Source organism: Podarcis melisellensis (genome assembly GCF_964234715.1).
Source record: "Podarcis melisellensis genome assembly, chromosome: Z".
Classification (NCBI taxonomy): domain Eukaryota; kingdom Metazoa; phylum Chordata; class Lepidosauria; order Squamata; family Lacertidae; genus Podarcis; species Podarcis melisellensis.
The window spans coordinates 39,491,864-39,515,499 of record NC_138547.1 but is presented as its reverse complement, the minus strand read 5'-3'; the positions used below and the strand labels follow the sequence as shown (position 1 = coordinate 39,515,499).

The 23,636-nt window shown below is 43.4% G+C and overlaps 1 protein-coding gene and 1 long non-coding RNA gene across 7 annotated transcripts in view; one reads left to right on the top strand and one right to left on the bottom strand.

Moving 5' to 3' along the window:
• Positions 1-23,636, bottom strand: part of SEPTIN6 (septin 6) — a 49,556-nt gene that overhangs the window by 1,616 nt on the left and 24,304 nt on the right. For 2 of the 6 annotated variants that reach the window (XM_081897650.1, XM_081897649.1), the window contains exons 3-10: positions 21,274-21,469; positions 20,274-20,460; positions 19,721-19,882; positions 15,207-15,303; positions 13,204-13,372; positions 11,509-11,641; positions 9,103-9,293; positions 305-4,033 (exon numbers count right to left, since the gene is read on the bottom strand). In XM_081897650.1, the coding sequence (XP_081753776.1) occupies positions 4,009-4,033; positions 9,103-9,293; positions 11,509-11,641; positions 13,204-13,372; positions 15,207-15,303; positions 19,721-19,882; positions 20,274-20,460; positions 21,274-21,469 (1,160 nt within the window). In that variant the 3' untranslated portion in view covers positions 305-4,008. Of the gene's footprint in view, positions 1-304; positions 4,034-4,083; positions 6,161-7,989; positions 8,036-9,102; positions 9,294-11,508; positions 11,642-13,203; positions 13,373-15,206; positions 15,304-19,720; positions 19,883-20,273; positions 20,461-21,273; positions 21,470-23,636 lie in introns of those variants that run through there. The other 4 variants (XM_081897654.1, XM_081897653.1, XM_081897651.1 and 1 more) reach the window with 4 other exon arrangements.
• Positions 18,898-23,636, top strand: part of LOC309362195 — a 67,283-nt gene continuing 62,544 nt past the window's right edge. Inside the window, exon 1 of the long non-coding RNA XR_014164864.1 lies at positions 18,898-19,012. This is a non-coding gene — a long non-coding RNA (uncharacterized lncRNA). The remainder of the gene's footprint in view (positions 19,013-23,636) is intronic.

The following is a 23,636-nucleotide window of genomic DNA, read 5'->3' as shown; positions in this document are numbered from 1 at the left end:
ATATTTGGACACAATGCACGATACACCTTATAGTAGAGTTAGACTGTAAACACACTTTTAACAAAATGCATAGGAGCACAATAAAGTATATATGGAAAGAGAGGGTTTGCTTTTCAGTGCAGTGCAAACATTTATAGGATGGTTAAGAAACAGCACAACAGCGGTCCCCTTGGCTCAGGGCACCTAATGCAGCTTTCTCTCCCCAAGAGGCACCAAACAAATGCCTCTGAGGTGAAGCCTACAAGCAGGGGCATAAAGCCAAGAGTGCTCCACTGTTTCTTTGTCACTTTCTCCCGCTGACACAGTCAGTGGCACCCTGCACTTGAACATGGATTCATGGAGGAAGAAATCGTAAACCACTCCCACACCATGACATCTCCATTCTGAAAGGATACCTGGCTTCTGCGGTTGCCTGACCTACCTCACAAGGCTGTCATGAGGGTAAAATGAGCTTTTTTTGGAAGAAGAGATCGATATGTAATTAAAATCAATGGATACAGCCCTTGCTTGTTTTTGTGGAGAAGCAAAAGAGCACCCTCCTACAGCAGGGAAGAGGAACCTGTGACTACAACTATCAGCCTGTACAGGCCTGGCTAATAGTAAAAATAGAAATAGAAGTTGAAGTTCAACAATAAATATCTGGAATCCTCCCTAAACTTGGTTGTGACCCATGGATCAGGATCGGCCTACCTGTGACCCTGACTTTGACCACTTCTCAAGTCAGCCACTTGCAGCTGCAGGTTCATTTTTTGTTTTGTTTAACCTAACCAGGGGAACAACTGATGCTGTTAAGAGTGTTCTCTTGATTTCAACACTTCCATCCATCTGAGGCCACCAGAAAGAGGCCTCACCATGTCACAATATGGGTCTTTTGTTAAGAGTTGCACCCTTCTGTTGCATTTAAATCTCCTAACAAGTTTGAAGAATATCAAACATATTTCAACAACTGGCTTAAGGGTAATAATTGTAACTTTGCAACTCCTGTGATTGGCCAATGAAGAAAGGAACCTTCTTTCAAATATTAATTGATATTCTAAGAGTTCATCTGCACATCCATACAGAACTTCTCTAAAATGCTTATTGTTCAAAATCTTGTGGAACTTCTGATCTTGCTAGGTGCCTGACCCATAAATATATAGCTGTGAGCAACACACTAGTGTCTCTGAGTAAACAGCAGTTGAGGATCACATCTCAATAAGCTAACCACATCAGGCTAACCACATCAGGTTCTACCTTACCTGTTTTTCCAGGTGGTGGGACCAGCTAAATGTCCCCAAAAATATTGACACATATAATGACGATACCATTACTGTATATAAACAATGTTTAACTGTTCTCCCCACTCCAAACTTTAACTAAAGTTAGTGATGTTGTCCTGAAACAAACAACCCACCAGTCAAAAACCAGCACTGTATTTTTGCTAGGAGAAATCAAAAGTCATTAAAACAACAGACCAAAGAACTACTATTTTGTTTGCCAGATGGAAAGGTTAAAGGAAATTTTATTTTTTATATATATATAAATTTAGCAGGCCCTTTAGCAGGCCCTTCTCTTTTCCCCTTCCTCTTTACACATTCACCAACAGCAAACCCTGAAATAGCATGCTGAAGAAATGGCACAGGCTCCTCCACCATTCAGAAGACATCTCATGTGAATCATGACATTCACATGTACAGCTGATCACAGGTACTCTTTATGGGGCTTTTCTTAACCCCCAGAAAAAGGGTATTGGCATAAGGGCTGTCTGCACAACTGGCTCCAATTTGCATGGAACACTCTCCTCCACTGGTGCAATGGAGGAGCTCTGGTGCCACCCAATCACCACATTAGTTCAGAGCTGGCCCCTGGTAAATGCATGAATTGGGGCTCAAGTCCCACAGTAAGGCAGGGCATGGGGTCTGGCAACACACTTGACTAATATGGGGGCAGCCAACCTTGTGCCTTCCAGATGCTTTGGACCGCAACCCCCCATCAGCTCCATTCTGCACAGCCAATGATCAGGGATGATGGAAGCTGGAGTCAAAAACATTTGGAAGGTACTACATCCAAAGGACTTTTGTTAAGAACATAGGGGGGTCACCTGCTGGATTCAGACATTTACAAACAGGGCCTTTGCAACATCTTGACAACAGGACAAGGTCCAGCTGAGGTGTAACGAGTTAAATAAGCATAGTGTGGCATAACAAGGGCCTTGATCCATGCATACAAAGGCAAGGACGACCAAGGTTCACATTGGCAGACTTTGGGGGTGAGCCAAGACTAGCAGGTCAAAGCTTGGATGATCACAGGATGCAAAGGCCCCTGGTTTGATGGACAACACTGCCTTTAAACAGAAGGCATTTTCTGACAGATGCAGGATATTGTCCCTTCCCTCTTCATCAGACTCCAGTTCCCACAATTTCCCAAGCTGCCTTGGGCATGGCTTCTATTACTTGGTTTCCTCACCTTTGGAAAGAAGCACACTCAGGAGGCTTCTGAGTGTTCAAGGCAGTTTTCTGACATGGTCAGCCAGGAAAAACAGTAAGAGACATTCCAGCAGGTCTGTTTACAAACATTTGTGCAGAATGTGGAGTTTCAGGGCTCATGTTTGGGGAAGCTTGGGGAAAGCCTCGCTTCAGAGATCTTAAGCTAATTTCTAATTTCAGTGGAACCAAGGACAGTATACTTTTGCAGGGGAGATGCTGGAATCCCTTCACACAATTGTGGGGTTGCAGTAATTCTACAGTACTGGTGCTACTTCTTGGACCCAGCAAAGCCAGAGGCATTCCTTCAATCCCAGCATAGGCTAGAATGGATCTATTTGTAATGAGAAAAAAGAACTACCAAAACAGACAGTAGTCCTATGTTGGAGTTTTTCATCTCTTGCAGCCACAAAAGTTGCCCTGTGTATTGACATCACACTGCTATTAATTTTCCTGCCTTGCACTGCTGGCAGATAAGGGTACAACAGGGTGACATTAGGGGAAAACCATATAGGCTCCATAGTAGAGAACAGGCTTTCAATGCAAAAGGTCCCAGGTTCAGCTCCTAGTATATCTAGCTTGGAAGGTGGTTAGCACAGCCTTTCTGTGACTCAGACTTACTAGCCTGAGCAAAAAAGGAAGGGTACAACCTGGTACTGAAAAGACACTGAGATTCAGCACCATGTGTACCCTCCCTGTAGACAGGATTCCAAATACTGGGGTTGAGAAAGGAGCCACAATCAGAAAGGCCCTATCCTTTAGCTAACCTTTGATGGTGGGGCCCAAAGAAGGGCTTTAGAAGATAATCTTAATAGTCAGGTGGGTTCAAGTGGGAGTAGGTAGTCCTTGTGGTCCCTACCCTGCAAGTTCTCTTTTCATTAGGAATGTGAAAACTGTGGTCCACCAGAAGTTGTGGAACTGCAACTCCCATCATTCCTAACCATTGGCCATTATGGCTGGGCTGATGGGAATGGGAGTCCAGCAACATCTGGAGGCTGCCCAGGTTCTCCATCCCTGCCCTACATGACTATGAGCACAAGCAAGTTAGAGGACAATTGTGCATAGGGAATCCATCACTGCTGTATTACTGAGCCTGGAACAGCCTCGTGTTTAAGCACTAGCCTGCTAGCCACACGTGATAAGAAACTGCAATCAGAGGAGTGGATGGCCTAGAAAAGAAAGGTAGAATACTTTCCCCTCAGCACAGAGGCCAAGCCAGCTGCCAGAGGATGGAAGCTAGCCTCCAACATGCTAGTAAAAATGTGTTTTTTAATAGGCTAGTACCTTTGGGCTGGGGGCTTATCAACAAGGGTGGTATCCTAAAAATTCCACAGCGACTTCAAACTCTATAGTGTTACTTTACATGGTATACAAACACACACCATTATACAGTCAAAAATAAAATAAAAATAAATCAGATACTGATTAATGTAGAATATGCATCTAGATTAACACAATGGCGGAAGCATCATGAGAAGACCATGGCTGAACGGAAGCGTATTAAATAAGTGAAGGTCCAATTCCAGCCCCATGTACTCAAGGGAAATTACTCAGTACACAGCCATGGGTTACTGTAAAAGAAGGGCAAAAGAACAAAAAACAAAAAAAGTATTAACCAGAATTATTGTACGAAAGAAGTTTATTCTTTTAAAAAAAGTTTTCCATAAAAAATATAGACTGTAACAAAGCAACACAAAGATAGACATTCTGTTACATTTAAGGGGACCTCAAGATTTCAGTGCAAAGATTTCACTTCTAAATAAGTACTTTGTAATCCAAGACTAATACTCTGATTCTAAGTGTACATGTTTGTCTAGAAATCCAATTAAGGATAATGGGGTCGTGCATGCAAGTTTCCAGGAGAAGGGGAGTCTACACAGAAACACTGTAATCAGATTATAGTTTCTTTTAGCTGTTTGTCTTAGGGATAGGCAACTTTTGCATCCTGAGGTGGGGGGGGGGTATTCCTAAGGGAGAGAGCTAAGGGACACAAGTGTATTTTACTGCTAAAGGACCTCACCCTCCCTCACAAGTAGTCTGATTCCATTGCTGAAACTGATGCCATCAAATAGAAACAGGTGCTCAGGCAGCTGGGGTTGCTGCAAATCCAAAACAGAGATGAAATGCTGTCATGAAAGCTTCCTCACTTGTGCATTTAAGGAAGACAACCTGCTCTTTTTGGCGTTGAAGGTGACACATATGAGGTCACATCTACACTATCAACTTACATCAGTTGCATACCACCTAATCCAAAATGGCTTTCCCCTCCAAATACCTCTATTCCATATAGAACTATGGTTTCCATGATTTTTTTTTGGGGGGGGGGGGAGAGATTGAATATTAAGCCAGACCATAATTTTTTCTCAGTATTCTTATGCTATATTTTTCTGCTTCATTAGCTCATATTATATTTCTTTAAACTAGACAGATTTTAGTATTTCACCATTATCTGAACCCTTTGAACTCTCACTTTAAAAATGTAACTCTCCCCACCAAATTAAAGTGAAATACATGTAAAAGACTGCAGGCTCTGAAAAAACAAGTCAGATTTCCTTTTCCCAAAGGGTGAAACTTCTAAACAAAACCTTCCAGTATAAAAATAAAGCTTTCAATAAATTTTAGTAAAAATGAAGGATATTTTTTAAAAAATTGAACATATGGTTCTTTTCAACTTTGGGGAAGGAAAAATACTTACTATTTTCCAAACTAATCATAAAGCATGAGAAGAAGTCACATTTCTAAAATATAGTTGATGTTTAAGGCGAAATACTTAAATTTAATCAGATTTAAGGGGATAGTCCTGCAATACCAGATTTGAAGCAAGCTTTATTGAAATGAAAGGGCTGCCAGTGAACAGGTTTAGGATATGGTCTGACTTCGTATAAAGGGCCTCCCACGCTCCTAGAAAGAAAGCTGTGGGAATTCTGTTCAGATAAAATAATTCTATCCAAACCATGCTTACTAAGAAGCTGAGTTCCACTGAATTCAGCAGGACTTCTTAATAAACATGTTATAGGATCAGTCTATTTACCTGGCCTAGTTCTCGATGTGAACAACAGGCCCAAGGACAGAACATTGAAGCAACCGCGGGTCACATTTTTCCAGGATGATGATGAACTCTTTGGGTTCCATCAGACAACCCGTTTAAAGTCATATGATACTGATTAAAATGTATAGTGCAGATGTGGACTCACGTCCCTGAGGCTTTTTTTCATCAGGCCTTTGTGACAAGTTCTACAACTGTCAAAATGCAACTAAAAAGGTGAGGTGTGGGAGAAGGAATCTTTTGCACACAACTTTTTTTTTTTTTTGCCTTTCTTAGAGAGTTTGCAACAGGGCTCAGGCATTGCAGAACAAGTAGAAAGCAAACATGCTGCCCTATCATGCAGAAACACGCATCAATGCATTAATGAGATGCCGACAAGGAAAATCTTAGGACATCGGTCCTGCAAGCTTCGGACTAAGACAGAAAAGTACTCAGAGCCTTTCTTATCAGCTCCACAGAAGTGACTGCCAAAGGGTTCTTCACCAAAACAGCCTCTTTTTGTGTTTAGGAAAAAAGCAAAACAAAAGCAAAAAGGGATGTGTGTGCAGTGGGTAGGAGATGGGCAGGTAGGTAAGAAATGCACTGCATGTTAATTCAAAATGCGGGGTGGTCGCTTCTGGAGCAAAAGAATAGGATCTACAGGAAACCTGAACTGAAAATGGAAAAAAAAGAAAAAGGATTAATGTTTATCTGGATTAAAAGGAAGTTAATAAAATATATATGGTTGTAACAGGGGTGGGCAACATACTGTACTTTGGCCACAGTGGAAACAAATGAGACATAGAGGTCGTTTGCATGGATATTACATGCAATTTGCTCATTATTACATCAACATGGTGAATTTCAATGATTGTTATATAAATTGTGATACTTCTGTTCTGAAACTGAACATGAATAAACAAGATTGTTTGTATGTTAAATAATTGTCTTTGGAAATAAAGAAACAGCTTCAATAACAGGCAGAAATCAACAGAAAAGAATGAATTTGAGTCAGTATTTAACTGCCTGGTTCCTGAGCCATTGAGCTCATAAATATTGACATCACATTGTCAAGTGGACTAGATATTTAAAACTGATGTTTAAATCTGGGGTTCCAAATATGCAAGCAAAATATATGCAACACCAAAGAATCTGGGTGCCCACATTTATGTAGCCTGTGGCTGTGCACTGCCCACCCCGGTCCCTCATTTACAGAAGGGAGGAGGGAAACACACACATTAATATGGTTTTTAATTTTACTTAAGCATGCTTGAAGACACAGTAGCATGAATGCAGCCCTTTGAGTTCTCAGCCGATTGCAGCGGGGTTGTTCACTTAGATGCGAATTGTTTATGCTCTGGCAAAAATGAGGAAGCCACGCAAGGCTTTTCAGGCCAAATCAATACTGGAAAGTGTTTTGTGAATCGTTGAACAGGATTTTTGGCTATTGCACTTGGCAAGGACAAATGCTCCCATTCAGTAAGGGCATGTTTGCAAATTGTCTTAGGAACAAAAGAAAGAAAGAAGAAGGCCTATTTGAGCCACTGACCAGCACGCCACAGTCTTGCATATGGCTGCCTGCCAAAAGCAACCCAGAGCTAACAAGAACACACAATGTTTACTCCTGCTACTCTCCAGCCCCTAGATAAGTTCTCAGGCCCCATATAAAACACTCCTATTGTCTGAGCTTATTTTTTCAAGTCTTGAAGACCAAACCATTGTTTTCCCATCTCACCACTTGCGTCCCTCCCTTTTGTTCTGTATGCTTATTGTTCAAGAGAAAGCACATTTAACCCAGAAAAATTCCCATTCAAATTACATACCAGGCCAGACAGGGGAAACAAAACAAACAGCAGCACGAAGGCTGCTTAGATTCAAACAAGATGCCATACTGAACACGGGCACAGTTAAGAGTGCATGCTTCCTTGCTAGCAGATTGGCTGGCAGGAGGGTAAATTATTGTGGGACCCTAATGTTGACCTCTACCCAGCAACTAGTTGTGTGTTTTTAACGGGGTCACAACTCTGAAGCGGAGCAAGAAGGAAAAGGCAGGAAATGCTGGCTCCACTGATTGCTATATGGGCAATAGGCTTATTAATGTGAAAAAGAGGCATGTTGAAATCCCCACCGTCACCACACCACTGTACCTTAGGCTATGAAGAAGTCAAGCCAAGACAAAAAAATGCGTAAGTAACAGGAGTACATATAAGAACTTAAAAGATAGGTTTTGTGGCTGGTTCATGCTGGACAGGAGGGGATTAAAAAGCCCTTTGGAAAAAAGTGGCAGAGACACATTATTATTATTATTATTATTATTATTATTTGTAGATTGCCCTTCATCAGAAGATCTGAGGGCAGTTCATATAACTGGAGGGTGTGTATGTGCTGGGATTGCTGGATTGACTAGAGGCCAAACTGCTGGTTCAGATTACATTGTGTCTGTTTGCACAAAGTGCCCATTCGAATCCCACTGCAATGGCTATTTCATTTAGTCAAGCTTACCAGCACAACGTGCCCTCATGCACCATGCAGCAAACGGCAGGGTTAACTGTAAAAACAGCATACAAATGGCAACTAAGGAAGATGAAGGCAACTGAGTGCACCAAAAACGAAAATGAAAGTGGGGTGGTAGTGATCAGATCTTGATTTTACACCCTGTATTTTTTAAAAAGAAAAAAACCTGACATAAAAGCAACTTGCAGGGCTTGTTCATGATCTACATGTGTAAACTGCTCCAAATTTAAGATATGACAACTCAAGCAATGTTTAAATTAGGGGGAGGAATGATCCCTCTTAACTTCTGGCACCATTTAGAAGACTAAGAGGATAGATTTTACCAGGTAGGGATGGAGACTCTGTGGCTCTCCAGATGTTGCTGGACTCTTAACTTCCATCAGTCCCAGTCAGCATGGCCAGTGGTAAAGGAATGATGTGTACTGTAATCTATCAACATCTGGAGGGCCACAGGTTCCCCTCCTCTTTTTTAAAGGCTCCCTACCTTTGTCCCTGTAATTCAAGCACTGGATTGGAGCAAAGTACCTAAGCCTAAAGTACTGAAGTTGAAGGCTAGATGATGAAGTGTTGCTCTATCCCTCCACGTCTGTGATGAAAGCCCTATATGCCTGCCATTGGTGATGATGAGTGGCAACAAGTTCAATTTGATACAAAAGTGAAAATAAAATATATGCCAAAAAGGTTAGGATCCCTGCCAATGGGGTGAGCTGATTAAGATGTAGACACTGCTGCCCCATGGAATAATTAAAATGTGGCCTCTGTACAGCAGTCAGCATATAAAAAAACAACTTGTTGTCAGGCGATTCCTGCCTGCTAGCACAGGCCTAGACGTGCTATAGGAATAGGTTTTCCTAATAGGCCTTTCATTTGTCTAGCTTTTGCCAGCATGAAATCAAGGTGGGCCAAAGACTTGTGGGGCAAGGGAAACACTCTTAGCGACAACTGTTTGAGGTAGAACATTGTAGTCTCCCACCATACTGTCCCAAGCCCTTGCCTGTACTCAGGCCAGGGTCTGAGCAAAGGGCTTACAAAAGCCAAGGCAAGGGCAGTGGTAGGAGAAAATGATGAGGCAAAATGCCACCCAACTGAAAACCAACTTACTTCTTCCTCTCCTTGTCCCTTTTCAGAGTTTGTGAGCCTCCTGCCTGCTGAGCCTGAGACTGGAGTAATTCGGCCGCCGTCTTCCTCTGCTTAAATGCGTTGACTTCATCATCCAGGGATTTCTTCTTGTCCTCCACTTTCTTCTTTTCGTCCTGGTGCAGCTTCTTCAGGCGGTCAAATTTCTCATGCAACTGAAATGGAAGCCCAGGGTAAAAATATGCATGAGTGCAAAAACAGGGCACTGGGGGATAGATGCTTGGCATAAGAGATTTCAAAGCTATGCTGCAGGGAGCCTTCAGGTTCCTCATAAACCTACCACGGGGATCCTCAAAAAGGAAATCAGCGATGATGTCCCTGAAAGACAGCTTGCCCACTGCTACTGCTTTCCCTACAGAATGCAAGGCCACAATGGAGTGCTGAGGGTGTTTCTAGGATATACTCTGCACAAGGTAACCACAAGACCTAGTAATTCTGCAACCAGTGCTATTCATGAAGAGACTGTACACCCAAGAATATGCTCCTAAAGCCAATGCACTCCTTGCAGGAGTTTGGAGAAGCAAGTCAATGCCTATGTTCACACATTGCAGTAAGCCATAAGCTGGTGTGTGGGATCTTTTGGGCCTGGTGGTGGGATCATTATCTGGCCCCACCCCTGCAGGCCAACTTAGGCAGGTGAGCGAGAGGACAAACCAATCAGCTGACAGGTGCATTGTCCTGCCCACCGGTCAGTCCCTTTTGCTATGCTAAATGGCTGTTGGGTGCTTGGGAACCACAGAAGAAGGGACTTTGCCAACCCTATGCTCAAACAAAGCATCAAGCAGAGGGCTGGCACAGCTGCTTTCTGCAGGGATTGGCTTCATGGTTGAGTTCTCCATGGAGAACTCAGTCATGCAGCCAATCCAGCAGTGTGAACACCTATACTGTGATAGGCTGTGCAACTGAGACTCTGTTGGGCAGCCAATCCATACATGTTCCAGCCTGCTCCATAACTGATGTCACATACAGTATTAGGTGGGTTGTTTGGGAGGAATGGTTTCGTGGACCAAGCTGTGACCCATAGTGGGCCAAATTTGGCCCACAAGGCAGAGGTTCCCCACTTCTGTCACAACCATGGCTTGCTTACTGTGCACAAGTAAAGTCATGCCTGCTTTGCTGCTCTCAGCTCATACCAAGAGGAAACAAATCACAAACCCTAACTTAGTTACAACTGAACTAGGAATCATGGTTTGTTTCATCCCCAGCCAACCACAATCTGTATCCGAGGATTGTTCTTAGATTACAGGCTGTGATTTCTTGGGAGCAAAAGCACATACCACATGATCATAAGTTCAAACAAAATGCTATGCCAGAGACCATGGTATGTCTCATTCCAGTACAAGCCAGGAAAAACAAAGCAGGTAGACAATGAGAAAAGGATTTTGTAGCTAGATTGAGAGGAAAATCAGGAGAAGATGCATGTAGTATTATGGGAATGTGAGAGGGTAAGCAAATAGCCCTACTTTCTAAATCAGAAATTATTCAACCCATGGAATACCTATTTCTTCCTATTGCTGCCACTGATATAGTGTTGATTTTTTCCCTTTGCTTACTCTCTGCCCCCCTCCCCCACACAAACTAATTTAGACATAACTGAAGACACAACATATTTATAGTGGGGGGTGGTCTTCCAGGAGTCTGCTGCTAGGTCCTTGCCTGGGAGACTCCCAAAACACTGGTTACATGGATATGTTTTCAGCTGCTAACTTTAAAATACACAAGCTTGCCATGGTGTGGAAGTGAACCAATAAATGTGAGATGATAAATTAATGCTAGTTTTATTACACCAATAAAAAAAAATTATGTGATTGATATAGAATAAATTATATATTAATTTTGTTTGATTTGTATATTTTATAATAAAAAGAAAAATTTAGCACTAGTTAGCCTTGATTAAAGGGACGTGGGTGGTACTGTAGTCTAAACCACAGAGCCTAGGGCTTGCCGATCAGAAGGTCGGCGGTTCGAATCCCCGCAGCGGGGTGAGCTCCCATTGCTTGGTCCCTGCTCCTGCCAACCTAGCAGTTCGAAAGCACGTCAAAGTGCAAGTAGATAAACAGGTACTGCTCCGGCAGGAAGGTAAATGGCGTTTCCGTGTGCTGCTCTCGTTCGCCAGAAGCAGCTTAGTCATGCTGACCACATGACCCGAAGCTGTACACCGGCTCCCTTGGCCAATAAAACGAGATGAGCGCCACAACCCCAGAGTCGGTCACGACTGGACCTAATGGTCAGGGGTCCCTTTACTTTTACCTTTACCCAGACTTGATTAATCTGCAGAAATAAACCTCACTGGTTATAGTTAACCTGAACAACACACACAGTTTAAGCCCAAAATCAGAGAACACAGTCAATAAAAGTTATCACGTTAACCTCTTTTTCAGCCTCTTTCAATTCTGCTTCTTTCTCCTTAACTCTCTGCACAAACATTTGCCGCATTTCCTCCTCCTTTTTCTGCAGCTCTCCCAGGAACTCATTCCTTTTGGCCTCGTAGGTTTCTTGTAAACTAAGGTGACAGGATGGAAGATGAGGAGATAAAAGAAACATTTCAGAGAGATACAGAACAGGGAAAGCAAAAGGATCAAATTTTGTTTCCCACTCACGCAACCAGAAACCTACTAACGCCACGAGAGTCTACAAATATGCATTGCTGTGATAATGCTGAACTGTGTGAACCAGGACCTCAAATCTCAAAAATCTTAGGTTTTTGTTAAAATTAAATGCTGCACGTTTCTAGACTTCAAGGTTGAAAAGGGGGAACTTTAAAAACCTTTGGTAAACTGTGGCTGGTAAGTTTCTTCTCACTGCAACAAACCTTGTGACAAGAATGAAATAATCTTTCAATAATCAAATTCCCTCTGAGGGAATCTAAAATTCTGTGTTCAGAAAGGAAGGTTGCCTATTTGCTGTGCACAATATATTATTCTTCAATTGTTTGCAGCTTCAAATTATTTTAAATTATTTTAAGGTGTTTTTAAGATCGGGACAGCATAGATGGAAGAGATTTTAAGGACGTGGAGAGATCAGAAACCATGCAAGGAATGGCACATGACACTGAAGCTTTTTTCTACACACTGTCCATATATGTTTCCAAACACTTCACTAAAACCATGAGGACTAGAAACTAAATTTTCAAAAACGTGACACGAAATTCTTTGAATGTCAAAATTTGTTACAGGACATGTGTTCCAGACACACACTACTAGACCCAAAATTTAGTGTTCCTCACTGTGTTCCATGGCCAATTAACAAAGTGTTGGCACTGTTCATTTAATATTTTCTAAGTGGACAAGTGTTCCTTTCAAGTCATGTCTCACCAATGCCTAGTAATAATATTCTGGTGAAATACAGGCGTCCCCCCACTTACGCGGGGGTTACGTTCCCAGATGCTGTGCGTATATGTGAAATAGCGTAAAGTGGGGAGGTCACTGTTGAGAGAGGCTGGGAAGTCTCTCTCTCTCTCTCTCAGCAAATCCCATCCATCACACCCACCTTCCCTGGGTGGCGATGCGCCCTGGCACATGCATGTGTGTGACCTGCCTGCCTCCAGTGACCGGAAGATTGAGCTAGAGGTCAGTGGGTTCAATGGGCCATTGGCTGGGTGGCTCCCGGTGCCCAATGCCACTGCAGGGCCTCTCAGCACTCTCCCTGTTAAGTCTTGGAAGTTGCTGGAGACAGTTTGTTTTTTATTTATTTCTCTGCCACCCCCCACCCAAGAAATAATGTTGCTGCTTGCTTTTGGGCAGCAGCGATCGGAGGGCAGAGGGTGTCTCAGCTCCTGCCCAAGGAACAAAACTGATAAAAGAGAAAAAGCAAAGGGATGGGCAGGTTGGGTAGAGAGTGATGGCTCTGCAGGACAAGGAAGAAGAAAGTCAAGGAGGATGAATGAGTGGGGGCAATGAGACACTCTGAGCAGCCATGCAAGCTGTCCCCCCCTCCCCACACTCTCCAGCTCTGTCCTGCTCTTTTCACACTGCTTTGGAACCATTTATTTATTTATTTTGCCACCGTGCGTAAACGCGGTCGCACACGAGTGGAATGGCTGTAAGTGGGGGGATGCCTGTATACCTGAATGGCTTGCTGTCTGGATCAGTGTCCTTAAATCCCATTTCCTCCAGTTTACATCGCCGGTACAACTCATAATGGCGCGTGTGTGTCTGTTCACGGAGATCCTCCATGTTGACACGGATCAACATCTCTCTTAGCTTCACAAAGTCACAGTGCGCTTCGTTTTCCACTGTTCATGGTAAAAAGAGGAAGGGCCACTTGAATGCGGGCGTCTCTAAGCATGTGTTACACAGAGTCCTCCATAGTTAAGGAAACAAGAAGTTTGAACCTCCCCTTGAGGGAAAAAAGAACTGGTACAGTGAAGCCTATACAGTGCTCCAAAAAAACAACAAAAAAAACAACAACCCCAAACCAGGAACTTGGAGAAAACATGGAAAGGTGGCAAAAGTTGGATAATAGAGGAACAGGAAGGAAATGGTATATAATGGTCGTAAGATTTCAAAACATTCTTAGACATAAACAGATGTCTAAGTCTACTCCAGAAAAGTCTACCCACCCACAGTAAACCTCAGAAAAGTTTTCTCTCTCAGTTCAGCTCTTACTGGCACTTATTTTCAGCAGTATTCACTATGGGTGTTCTTCACAGAATCACCCACATTAGCAGTACCCTGTAAGACAGCTAGATGGATTTAGCTTAAGGTAACTGCAACTGAAACATTGGCAATGACTAGGTGGCTGCTAGTACGTCATCAGAAAATGAGAAGAGGGAGCACATATGTATTGATAATTTATATGTGCAAATTTAGAAAGAATTGCTATAATTCAAATAGAAATACATCTCACAGCAACCTAGTGACCTGTGTCTGCTAACTACTGGTGAGCAACTTCAAGGTCTCTCCTGCTCATCTTTCTTATAGCTATTTATCTTTAAATTGAGGGCTGCAAAGCAGCTCCCACTGCTACCTAGCAACGGCTCCAAATATTTGGGAAACCAAGGATGAACCAGAACCACGTCAGGAGAGGATTTCATCTTGGCTAAGACTGGTGCAACAGTCGCTCTGCTCTGTTATTCAGCCAAATGTAAAAAGAGAATTCTGGCTTCCCAGTTTTGTACTGTGCTTGGCCAGCATGCTGCCACCCAATCACAGGGGTTAATTGTGTGGAAATGCTATATATAAGTCCTTATAGTTCACTAGATGTTGAAGCTCTGGCCTGGAGTAATTTCTCATCGTTGCCAGATGTGTAGGGCCTGGCTGTGGTAGCCATGCTTAGGGAAACCATTGTTAGTTAGGGAATGGCATACTCTAACATGCTAGGCCCGGCCCCTGCTAGTGAAACGTATTTCCAGGGTTAGCCACAGAAATAAAGGTTGAAGTGACATGCTACAACACTTTATTCCCATCTGATACTGAACTGGTTTTCTACACCATCTTCCAATGCAAAAAATAAACCATTTTTACCCACAGGGTTGCCATGGGGATGAAGCAATGCTATTTTGTTCCCACACAGAATTGCGGGCCAATGGGTGCTTTCATTTTTTTATGGGAAAGTACAGCTGGCTGCCAGTCATCTATTCATATAGGCATTTACGCAGTACACATAAAAACACTTCAATCTTTTCCATTTGCGTATTTCGAACCTTTTCCTATCTCTGTGGAGTGAGGCTTAGCAGGGGATAAGGCCTGTATGCAGCATTGTGGGGAATTGCCCACCAGAGGTTCAAGAAACATCCACTTGATCAGGATTTTCCCATTTATTCCATACTCGAATATTGAGGTGCAGCGAACAAGCAATCTGGGAACCTAGCAAGAAAATGGCTGGACTACAAACAAAGGGCTCTGGGGTTTTCTATATTCAATTTAAAACAAACAGAATTTTACTGGCAGGAGGGGCTACCTGTCTGCCTCGTGAACATCATCCCACCAACTACAATTCTGGCTGGGCCTGTTTTTTCCCAGATGCCTCTAATTCCTGCTACTTTTACTTAGGTTCATTGTTCTGCACACAACAATAGCAACTCTGGTCTGGGTAAAAACGTCACCACAGCCAAAGCCATCACTTACCCTGCACCGTCCCCCAGGGATACTGCCGGGCCTTCATCATTTTGTTCCCTATCTTGATTTCTTCTGTGCTGCCAATCACGGCGAAAGGTAAATGGGCCTAAAACAGAAGCAATTCAAACAATAATCATAAGGAACACGGCACACCTTTTTATTTCTTTTTTTCCTTTTCTTTTAGAACTTGTAAAGGTGGTTTCATTGCTTTTAGAGTTTGTTGAAACGATTTTGTTGGGGTTTCCCCACCCCACGCCTGAACTTCTCGATGGTGGTTGTTTTAAATCTTGTACACCTTGAAGGTAAATGTGTTAAATAACAAGGGTGGTATTCAAGGCTAGCCCTACTCAGAGAAGACCCACTGAAGTTAGTGGGCATGACTAGCTTAGGTTCGTTAATTTCAGTGAGCTTGCTCTGAGTAGGACTTGGATGAATACCACCCCCATATCTACAGCCATTTTCCAGAATGCTGAAAGCGTTTGACAATAAACCTGAAAAGGCAAAAAGAGCACACTAGGATCCTGTTGTGATCTTTCCCATGAAGGATTTGGATAATTACTAAACCGCACACAACCCAAAATGTTTTATGGTTTGTTATTTATATGGTGCTATTAGCCAGGAGGGTACTTTTTACAAAGCACAGTAGCATTAGGTCCCTTCCCCCAAGGAGCTTACAATCTAAAATTCTCCACGGCAGGACCAACAGAAGGAAGGAAGTGGACAGCAGGGGAAGAATGTGCGATTGATTCTGTTACAAGTGCTTAGGCACAGTTACCACAGATTATGAGAGGAGGGGTTCTTCCTAAAGCATAGTGGAAAACAGGAGTTTTTAGGTTACCCCTTGTTCTTTCATTTAAAGTACAGACACATGATCATTTTATACTCTGAAGCCATCAATGGGACAGAAAGGCATGAAAAATTCATAGGAAGCTGCTTTATACTGAGTCAGTTACTAGTTGGTCCATCTAGTTCAGCATTGCCTGCACTGACTGGCAGCATCTCTCCAGATGCTCTAGACCTGAGCTCCAGCCCTTCATCCAGTAGGACTGGATTTATGGCTCTGGCTGGTGCTGCTTCTTAGGGACGCAGGTGGCGCTGTGGGTTAAACCACAGAGCCTAGGACTTGCTGATCAGAAGGTCAGCGGTTCGAATCCCCGCAACGGGGTGAGCTCCCATTGCTCAGTCCCTGCTCCTGCCAACCTAGCAGTTCGAAAGCACGTCAAAGTGCAAGTTGATAAATATGTACCACTCTGGCGGGAAGGTAAACGGCGTTTCCGTGCACTGCTCTGGTTAACCAGAAGTGGCTTAGTCATGCTGGCCACATGACCCGGAAGCTGTACGCCAGCTCCCTCGGCCGATAAAGCGAGATGAGTGCCGCAACCTAATGGTCAGGGGTCCCTTTGCCTTTTTAGTGCTGCTTCTTACTGGGGGAGGTGCCTCTCTCCCAGAAAAACCTGACAGGTGAAAAGCAGCATTGCACCTTATGCACTCAAATTCCTGACCAGTTAAATACTACAAATCCTGCCATGCGTATTCTCCAGCTGCAGGTTTTGATACAGCAAATCTGGCAACGTCAGCCCAGACACACTCAAGAACAACGGACCTTTCCATGTATGGCAAGATTTACATTAAACAAAAACAACCCTGAATGTGTTATAGACGACCTTTTCATTCTTTCATTTCAAAATCATCCTTACACACAAGCGGATCACGGGATAGATATTTATACACAAGCAGATCACGATTCTAGGTTTGGAAAAGAAAAAAGCGCCAAGCACAGGAACAGCATGGCTCCCCAGCCACGAGAAACACACGCCTCCACCCTACAGGAAATGAATGGGAAATGCTATTACTTGCAGCACTGCACAGCAAGAGCCAGGGATGGCTGCCAGAAAAAGAAACACATTTCGAAAAGCAGCAGGGGTGGTAGGGGATATAAGGTTGTGTTAGTGACTGAAAAAGTGATCCCTTGAGAAAATATCTACAAGGCTGGGTTTTGTGCATAGCTACACACTTGCTGAATGCAACTGTGACAATAATACTACAGCTACACATAGCTATTATAATAAAAAATTGTTTCTATGCTATTTTGGTGAGACTCAGCATAATGCATGTGGGCAGGGCTGCAGAGCACTTAATACTTTTCTCATTCATCCCCTCAACCTACTCCCTGTATATCAATTTATAAAACAGGAAGTCTGTGCACAGAATAAAGGTAAAGGGACCCCCGACCATTAGGTCCAGTCGTGGCTGACTCTGGGGTTGCGGTGCTCATCTCGCTTTATTGGCCAAGGGAGCCGGCGTTCAGCTTCCGGGTCATGTGGCCAGCATGACTAAGCCACTTCTGGCGAACCAGAGCAGTGCACGGAAACACTGTTTACCTTCCTGCCAGAGTGGTACCTATTTATCTACTTGCACTCTGATGTGCTTTTGAACTGCTAGGTGGGCAGGAGCAGGGACTGAGCAACGGGAGCTCACCCCGTTGCGGGGATTCAAACCGCCGACCTTCTGATCGGCAAGTCCTAGGCTCTGTGGCTTAACCCACAGTGCCACCCGCATCCCTTGGGCAGAGAATAGGAGGGTGCTAAATTGGGCAGCTCAGGTGGGGTAAGAGCAACTCCGCCCCCACCCGCAAGAGTTGTGTTCAGGCCCCTCCCTTCCAACTGGTATGCAGATGAGAGATGCAATCTCAAGTCTCCTAAAATCAGTGGTAGCAGAGAGAGACATGCAGGCACCAGCTCTCACCCAATCCAGCAGTAAATTGGCGGGGGGGCTGCCCTTTGCCAACCAAAAGCATTGTGAGGGGAGAGTGAATTGGGCTAATTTGAAGAACTAAATTCAGGAGAGAATGTGTCAGCTTCTAACTGACACACTAATTCCAAAAGAATGTGAATTTTCACAGGTCCCTGACTTGTAATTCTTATTTCAGTCATGCATATCCAAGTCATCAATGTGCTACTCAGCGTGTTTCGTGGTTGATGTGTCAGGCCACAGTTCAAACACTCCTCTCACCAGATCAGGGTTTTCCAAACCTGGGTTTCCAGCTTTTTTTGGACTACAATTCCCATCATCCGTGACCACTGGTCCTACTAGCTAGAGATGGTGGGAGTTGTAGTCCAAAAACAGCTGGAGACCCAAGTTTGGGGAAAGCCTGCACTAGGGTTATACTTATGTGTGGACTACATGCTATCTGTAGAATAGGAGTGGTGCCTCGCAAGACGAATACAGTGGTGCCTCGCAAGACAAAATTAATTCGTTCCGCAAGTTTTTTCGTCTTGCGAGTTTTTCGTCTTGCGAAGCACGGTTTCCCATAGGAATGCATTGAAAATCAATCAATGCGTTCCTATGGAAACCGCCTGCCTTCAAAAGCCGTCCGGGAAGGCAGGCGGGGGGAGCAAAGACTTTTGCCCCCTGCCGGCCTTCAGAAGAGGTCCTGGACCTCTTCTGAAGGCCGGCGGGGGGCAAAAGTCTTTGCTCCCCCCACCTGCCTTCAAAAGCCGTCCGGGATAGCGGGAAGCGCTTCCCTGCTATCCCGGACTGCTTTTAAAATGCTGGCGGTGGGGAGCAAAGCCTTTCGGCCCCCGCCGGCCTTCAGAAGAGGTCCTGGACCTCTTCTGAAGGCCGGAGGGGGGGGAAAGGCTTTGCTCCCCACCGCCAGCATTTAAAAGAGGTCCCCGGAGATTTCCCTATGGGCTTTCGTCTTGCGAAGCAAGCCCATAGGGAAATTCATATTGCGAGGCGCATTGAAAAATGGAAAACCCTTTCGTCTTGCGGATTTTCCGTCTTGCGAGGCATTCGTCTTGCGGGGCACCACTGTACAGAACTCTAGTGTAGTCAGGGTGGTTTTGGTAGTGTAAGAAGGTAGCAAGCTGCTAGTCCCTATGGCTTAAAGGGTGCCAAAGTGGTTTTGGATAAGCTTAACCATGAACAAGGAGCACTTCTTCCACGCAGTACCTTAGCGGAAAACCCTGATGTGCTCTCAGCTTCAGGGCAAGTTCTTTTTAGCTAATGTATCTTGTGGACTTTGCTGGACTCCCTGCACTTCATTCCACCAGGGTTCATCTGACTGAGGCAATGGCCATGTTCGCACATGCCCCAAATCCTGGTTTAATATGCCAGGGTATGTACTTAAATTTTGGGCTAAATGTTACATGAGAATACAGCTGGTGCCTATGAAAGTAAAGCCAACAAATCTCTCACACTGCAGTCAAGAAAAATGTTCTGCCCACCAGGTTATTTCAGCTGATGAAAGATTTGTTTTTCACTATCACATCATTCTTGGCTCAGACAATATGGGTGCACTTTCATAAAATGCACCCCACACTCTATATGTAAAAATAACAACGGCAGCATTTATATTGTGCCTTTTGAACATTTGAAGTGCTTAGTGTACATCATCAAGGAAATCATAACAACAGCCCTATAAAATGGCAGGCTGGTATTTTTACCCCTGTTTTGCAAACGTAAGAGACAGAAGGAAATTTGCCCAGAATATACTATAGCATCTGGCATTATTGCCTTACATTCATAGTCCCGTTTATCTCTGCCACGGACTCGTCATCTGTAGGGAACTGATAGATCTGCACCCCGTTGCTGACAAGCTCACTTGTGATCTTAATCTTGAATTTCGTCAGCTCGCTTTTGGAAATGGCATCGGATTTGGCGATAATAGGAATGATATTTACCTGTGGAGAAACCAAGAAACAAAAAGGGGGAGGGGAGGGCTTTGAATGTTTAAAGTTGCCCTAAGTTTCTCATTGAACATATGAAACGACCTTGCACTGAACAACCTTACACTTAGCCCATTAATGTCCACTCTGAAAATAAGTAGCTATGGTCTCAGGTAGGGAGACGATATTTGCATTACCTGCTGCCTGATCTTTCTTAACTGGTGATGGCAGGGACCTGGGACCTTCAGCATGCAGAGTACCTGGTCTGCCACTGAGCTTTGGCCCATCCCCAAAGTATAGGAAACAACGTGGTAGATGCGAAATAGAAGGAAGCAATTTGTAGATGAGCTGAGACGAGAATAACGACCAATGACATTTCTCCTCTGGGTGTCAACCTGACTCCTACCTTGCTATCGAGCTTCTTCATTGTTACCAAATCCAGGGATTTCAAAGAGTGGCCCGTGGGGGCAATGAAGTACAAGCAGGCATGGATGCGGGAGTCATGGTAGTTATGTAGCACCCGCTTGATCTTCAGTTCCTCTTGCAGGTAAGATTCGAACTGGGCATCAATGAATTCCACAATAGATTTATAGCTTTATAAGAAAGAAAGAGGGAGAAAACATGGAACATGTTGTAATAAGTGAAATCGTCCAATGCTTCAAGCATTAAAGAAGCAAAAGTTTCTTCCTAATTTATGTAATCACATGGACCACACAAAGCCTTTCATGAAAAGCAATGTCTGCCCTTCGAAGCCATCCTTGAGTCAACCAGGGCCATTCCGATGAGCAAACACATCTCCAGAGAATCAATTCAGACAATACAATGGTGGTGGACTTGCAAAGTAAAGCGAAACAAAACAAAACAAAACAAAACTATCATGCTCATAACACCACTATTACTACTACAGGTTGAGTCTTTTAAAAGAGGCCCCGTGGAACATGTGTACTCTGTATCCAGGGGGCTCTTTTAAAGGACTCACCCTGTAACAGTGGTCTGCTCCATCTGAGCAATGTAGAACCACAAAAAACCTAATGGAAGATCGCAACTGTGTATTTTGAAAGCTGGAAAAAGTTGGTGACTTTGGGGCAGTTCATAGACATGAAGCTGTATCATGCATGCAAACAGACAGGCTGGTTCATTTAGCCCAGCGTTCACTAACCTGGCGTCCATTCTGGTTGGGGGCTGATGGGAGCTGTAGTCCCAAAACATCTCGAGAGAACCAGGTTGGTGAAGCCTGATCTAGCCAACTTGTCTGATATAACACAGATTCCAAGATCTTTCCCCCAATTGGCTACTAACCTATATTCAGAGCTGACAATCATTGACTGTTAGACAAGCAATAAAGTGGGGGTGGGGGTGGGAGGACGACCTGATTTCCATTTAATCAAGAACAAACTTTTGCTTACCTGTCCTCTTTGTTAATCTGATCTCCAAAGCCCACTGTGCTAACAATGGTCAATTTCAGATGGACATTGCTTTCCTGGAGATCATAAGTACTGGATTTCAGCTGAACTCCTGGCTGCGAATGAGAGGCTGGCTCACCTTCAAACTTGGTATTGAAAAGGGTATCCATCAACGTTGATTTCCCAAGCCCTGTTTCTCCTTTGGGGAAGGGGGGAGGGAAGCAACATGTTTTACAAGACATTAAAAATACACAGTGCCTCATTTTGGGCCTGTAGTTAGTTAAGAAAGTTGAACATTAAACAACAGAGTCAGAACAGTGCTGATGAAAATTGTTTATTTTTGTCTTATGTATTTAGAACCCTACATTCCCATTGTCTGCATTCAAAGCAAATAACAAATAACAATTAAAAATCATCATCAAACAAATCGAAGACCCATAAAATCCACTGGAAAGCAGCAGAAAACATAAATCCTTAAACTGCTCAAACAGTGAAGCGCACACACACAGCTTTTCAAAAGAATTCAGACTAGGCAGTAGGAGATAATAGAATAGTTTCTCTGGTTGTTTCTAAAAATACAAAGATAAAAATAAAGTACCATAAAAAGACAGTATACATTAATTTAAAAAGATTCTGGAAAATATGAATTTTTTTTATTATGTTAGTCCATTTCAGCTCAGGTGAGCCTTCTTCAGAGTCACAAATCACTAGTTGTTTTATCTACAGCTCAAAGACCATCCATCCTACAGGCAGAATATCTCCGCCTGGAAGGACAAGAATATTTTCACAGCCCAGTTAAAACCCATAAGAGAAAGGGCCAACTATCTCTAAGAAAGATTCAATTGAATTAATATGACACCCATTTATATAATGTGTGATATTCGCCCACCAACTGCTCATCTGTCTTTTTAGACGGTCATCATTCTCTGTACTGAGGTAAATTATCCTCAACATGTAATTGTTTAACATTGCCTACACATGTAAAATATCTTCTTCTTTTTAACATTATGCCTTCCTTTACAGCGATATCATCTCACATGGATATAACTTGTTTAGTATTTCTCTTGATATTCCAAATTTAATTAAAACATTAGTAATAAAAGGGAGAGAGGGCCAACTGGTCAGAGTTAGAGCAGTACAACAATCCAATTGAAAAGCTGATAATTTAAAGCTGATACTTCAAGTGCATGGGTTTTTGTTTTGTTTTTAAAAAAAGAAGTCTTGCTGTGTATTTTCTCATCCTTTATTTTATCTAGCTGCAGTTCCATTTTAGGTGCTTTTTTAAAAAAGCATTTGGATTTTGCGAAGGTGTATCTAAGCATCATTTGTAGTAGCAATCTAAATGTGTGGATAAAGCTCTCCATCAAAATCTAGCAACATCAACCAAGTGCAATGTTACAACTCACTGCTGATCTGTCTCCAGCCTTTCTTTCTTTTTAGTAGTACATTAATGCACTGACACACATTTCCTGCATCACAGACCAGGAAAGCATTTGCCCTCAGGGGATGGGGGAAGGCAGGGAAACCTAAGCCATTACAAGAGAAAATGCCTTTTAGTCCATTAAAAAAAAATCCATCCACTTTTAGCAGGCAGATCTTTTTCTTTTTCTTTTTAAGGAGAGCGAATTCCCAGATTCCCAGCTTTCATTTAAAAAAAAACCAATACGTTTTTAGCATTTGTATAACCTGAGATAACAGGCAAAACGTTCAGACCCTGTTCTTCTCATTTGCTTGTGTGTGATAAACTAGCCCACTCCCTTCTTTCAGTGATTTATTTTGCTTGCCCCTTGGTAAAATTATTGCAGATACCCATGGTTGTGCACCTCTTTAGTTTTGGGTTACCACTGCAGTGTGAGTACTGCCTTGAAATCACTACCTTGGAGCCAAATGTCATGTTGCCGTGGTAACCTAGATAGTATCAGGTAGGGCAGGATAAGGAACTGTTTTTCAGTCAAAGGCCACATTCCCTCAAAGGGGGGGGGGAATCTGTTGAGGGCTGGGGGTGGTGTGGCTGAAGAATGGTGAACCTGGCTCACTATTACTTCAGGTAGTTGAGGACAATTCTCAGGATATTACCGAAACTATAAAACCTACATTGTTTTGGTCCCACTTTTGACAGCCATGGCTGCATACAACACATTCTGAGAATTATACCTTCAATAAGGGGCACTGATAATTGGATGATGGGGGTGGGGTGGTTGAAGGCCTTGGAGTCAGTAAACAGGACATCCACTTTTCTCACTTTCTGCCACCCCACTTTCTCTCTTGACACTTCCTTCCACCCGTTTCCCCCACCCTCCTGAAACTGGGCTACGGGACTCATGAAGACCTGAGGCTGTAGGTTTCCACCACTGATGCAAGGCACA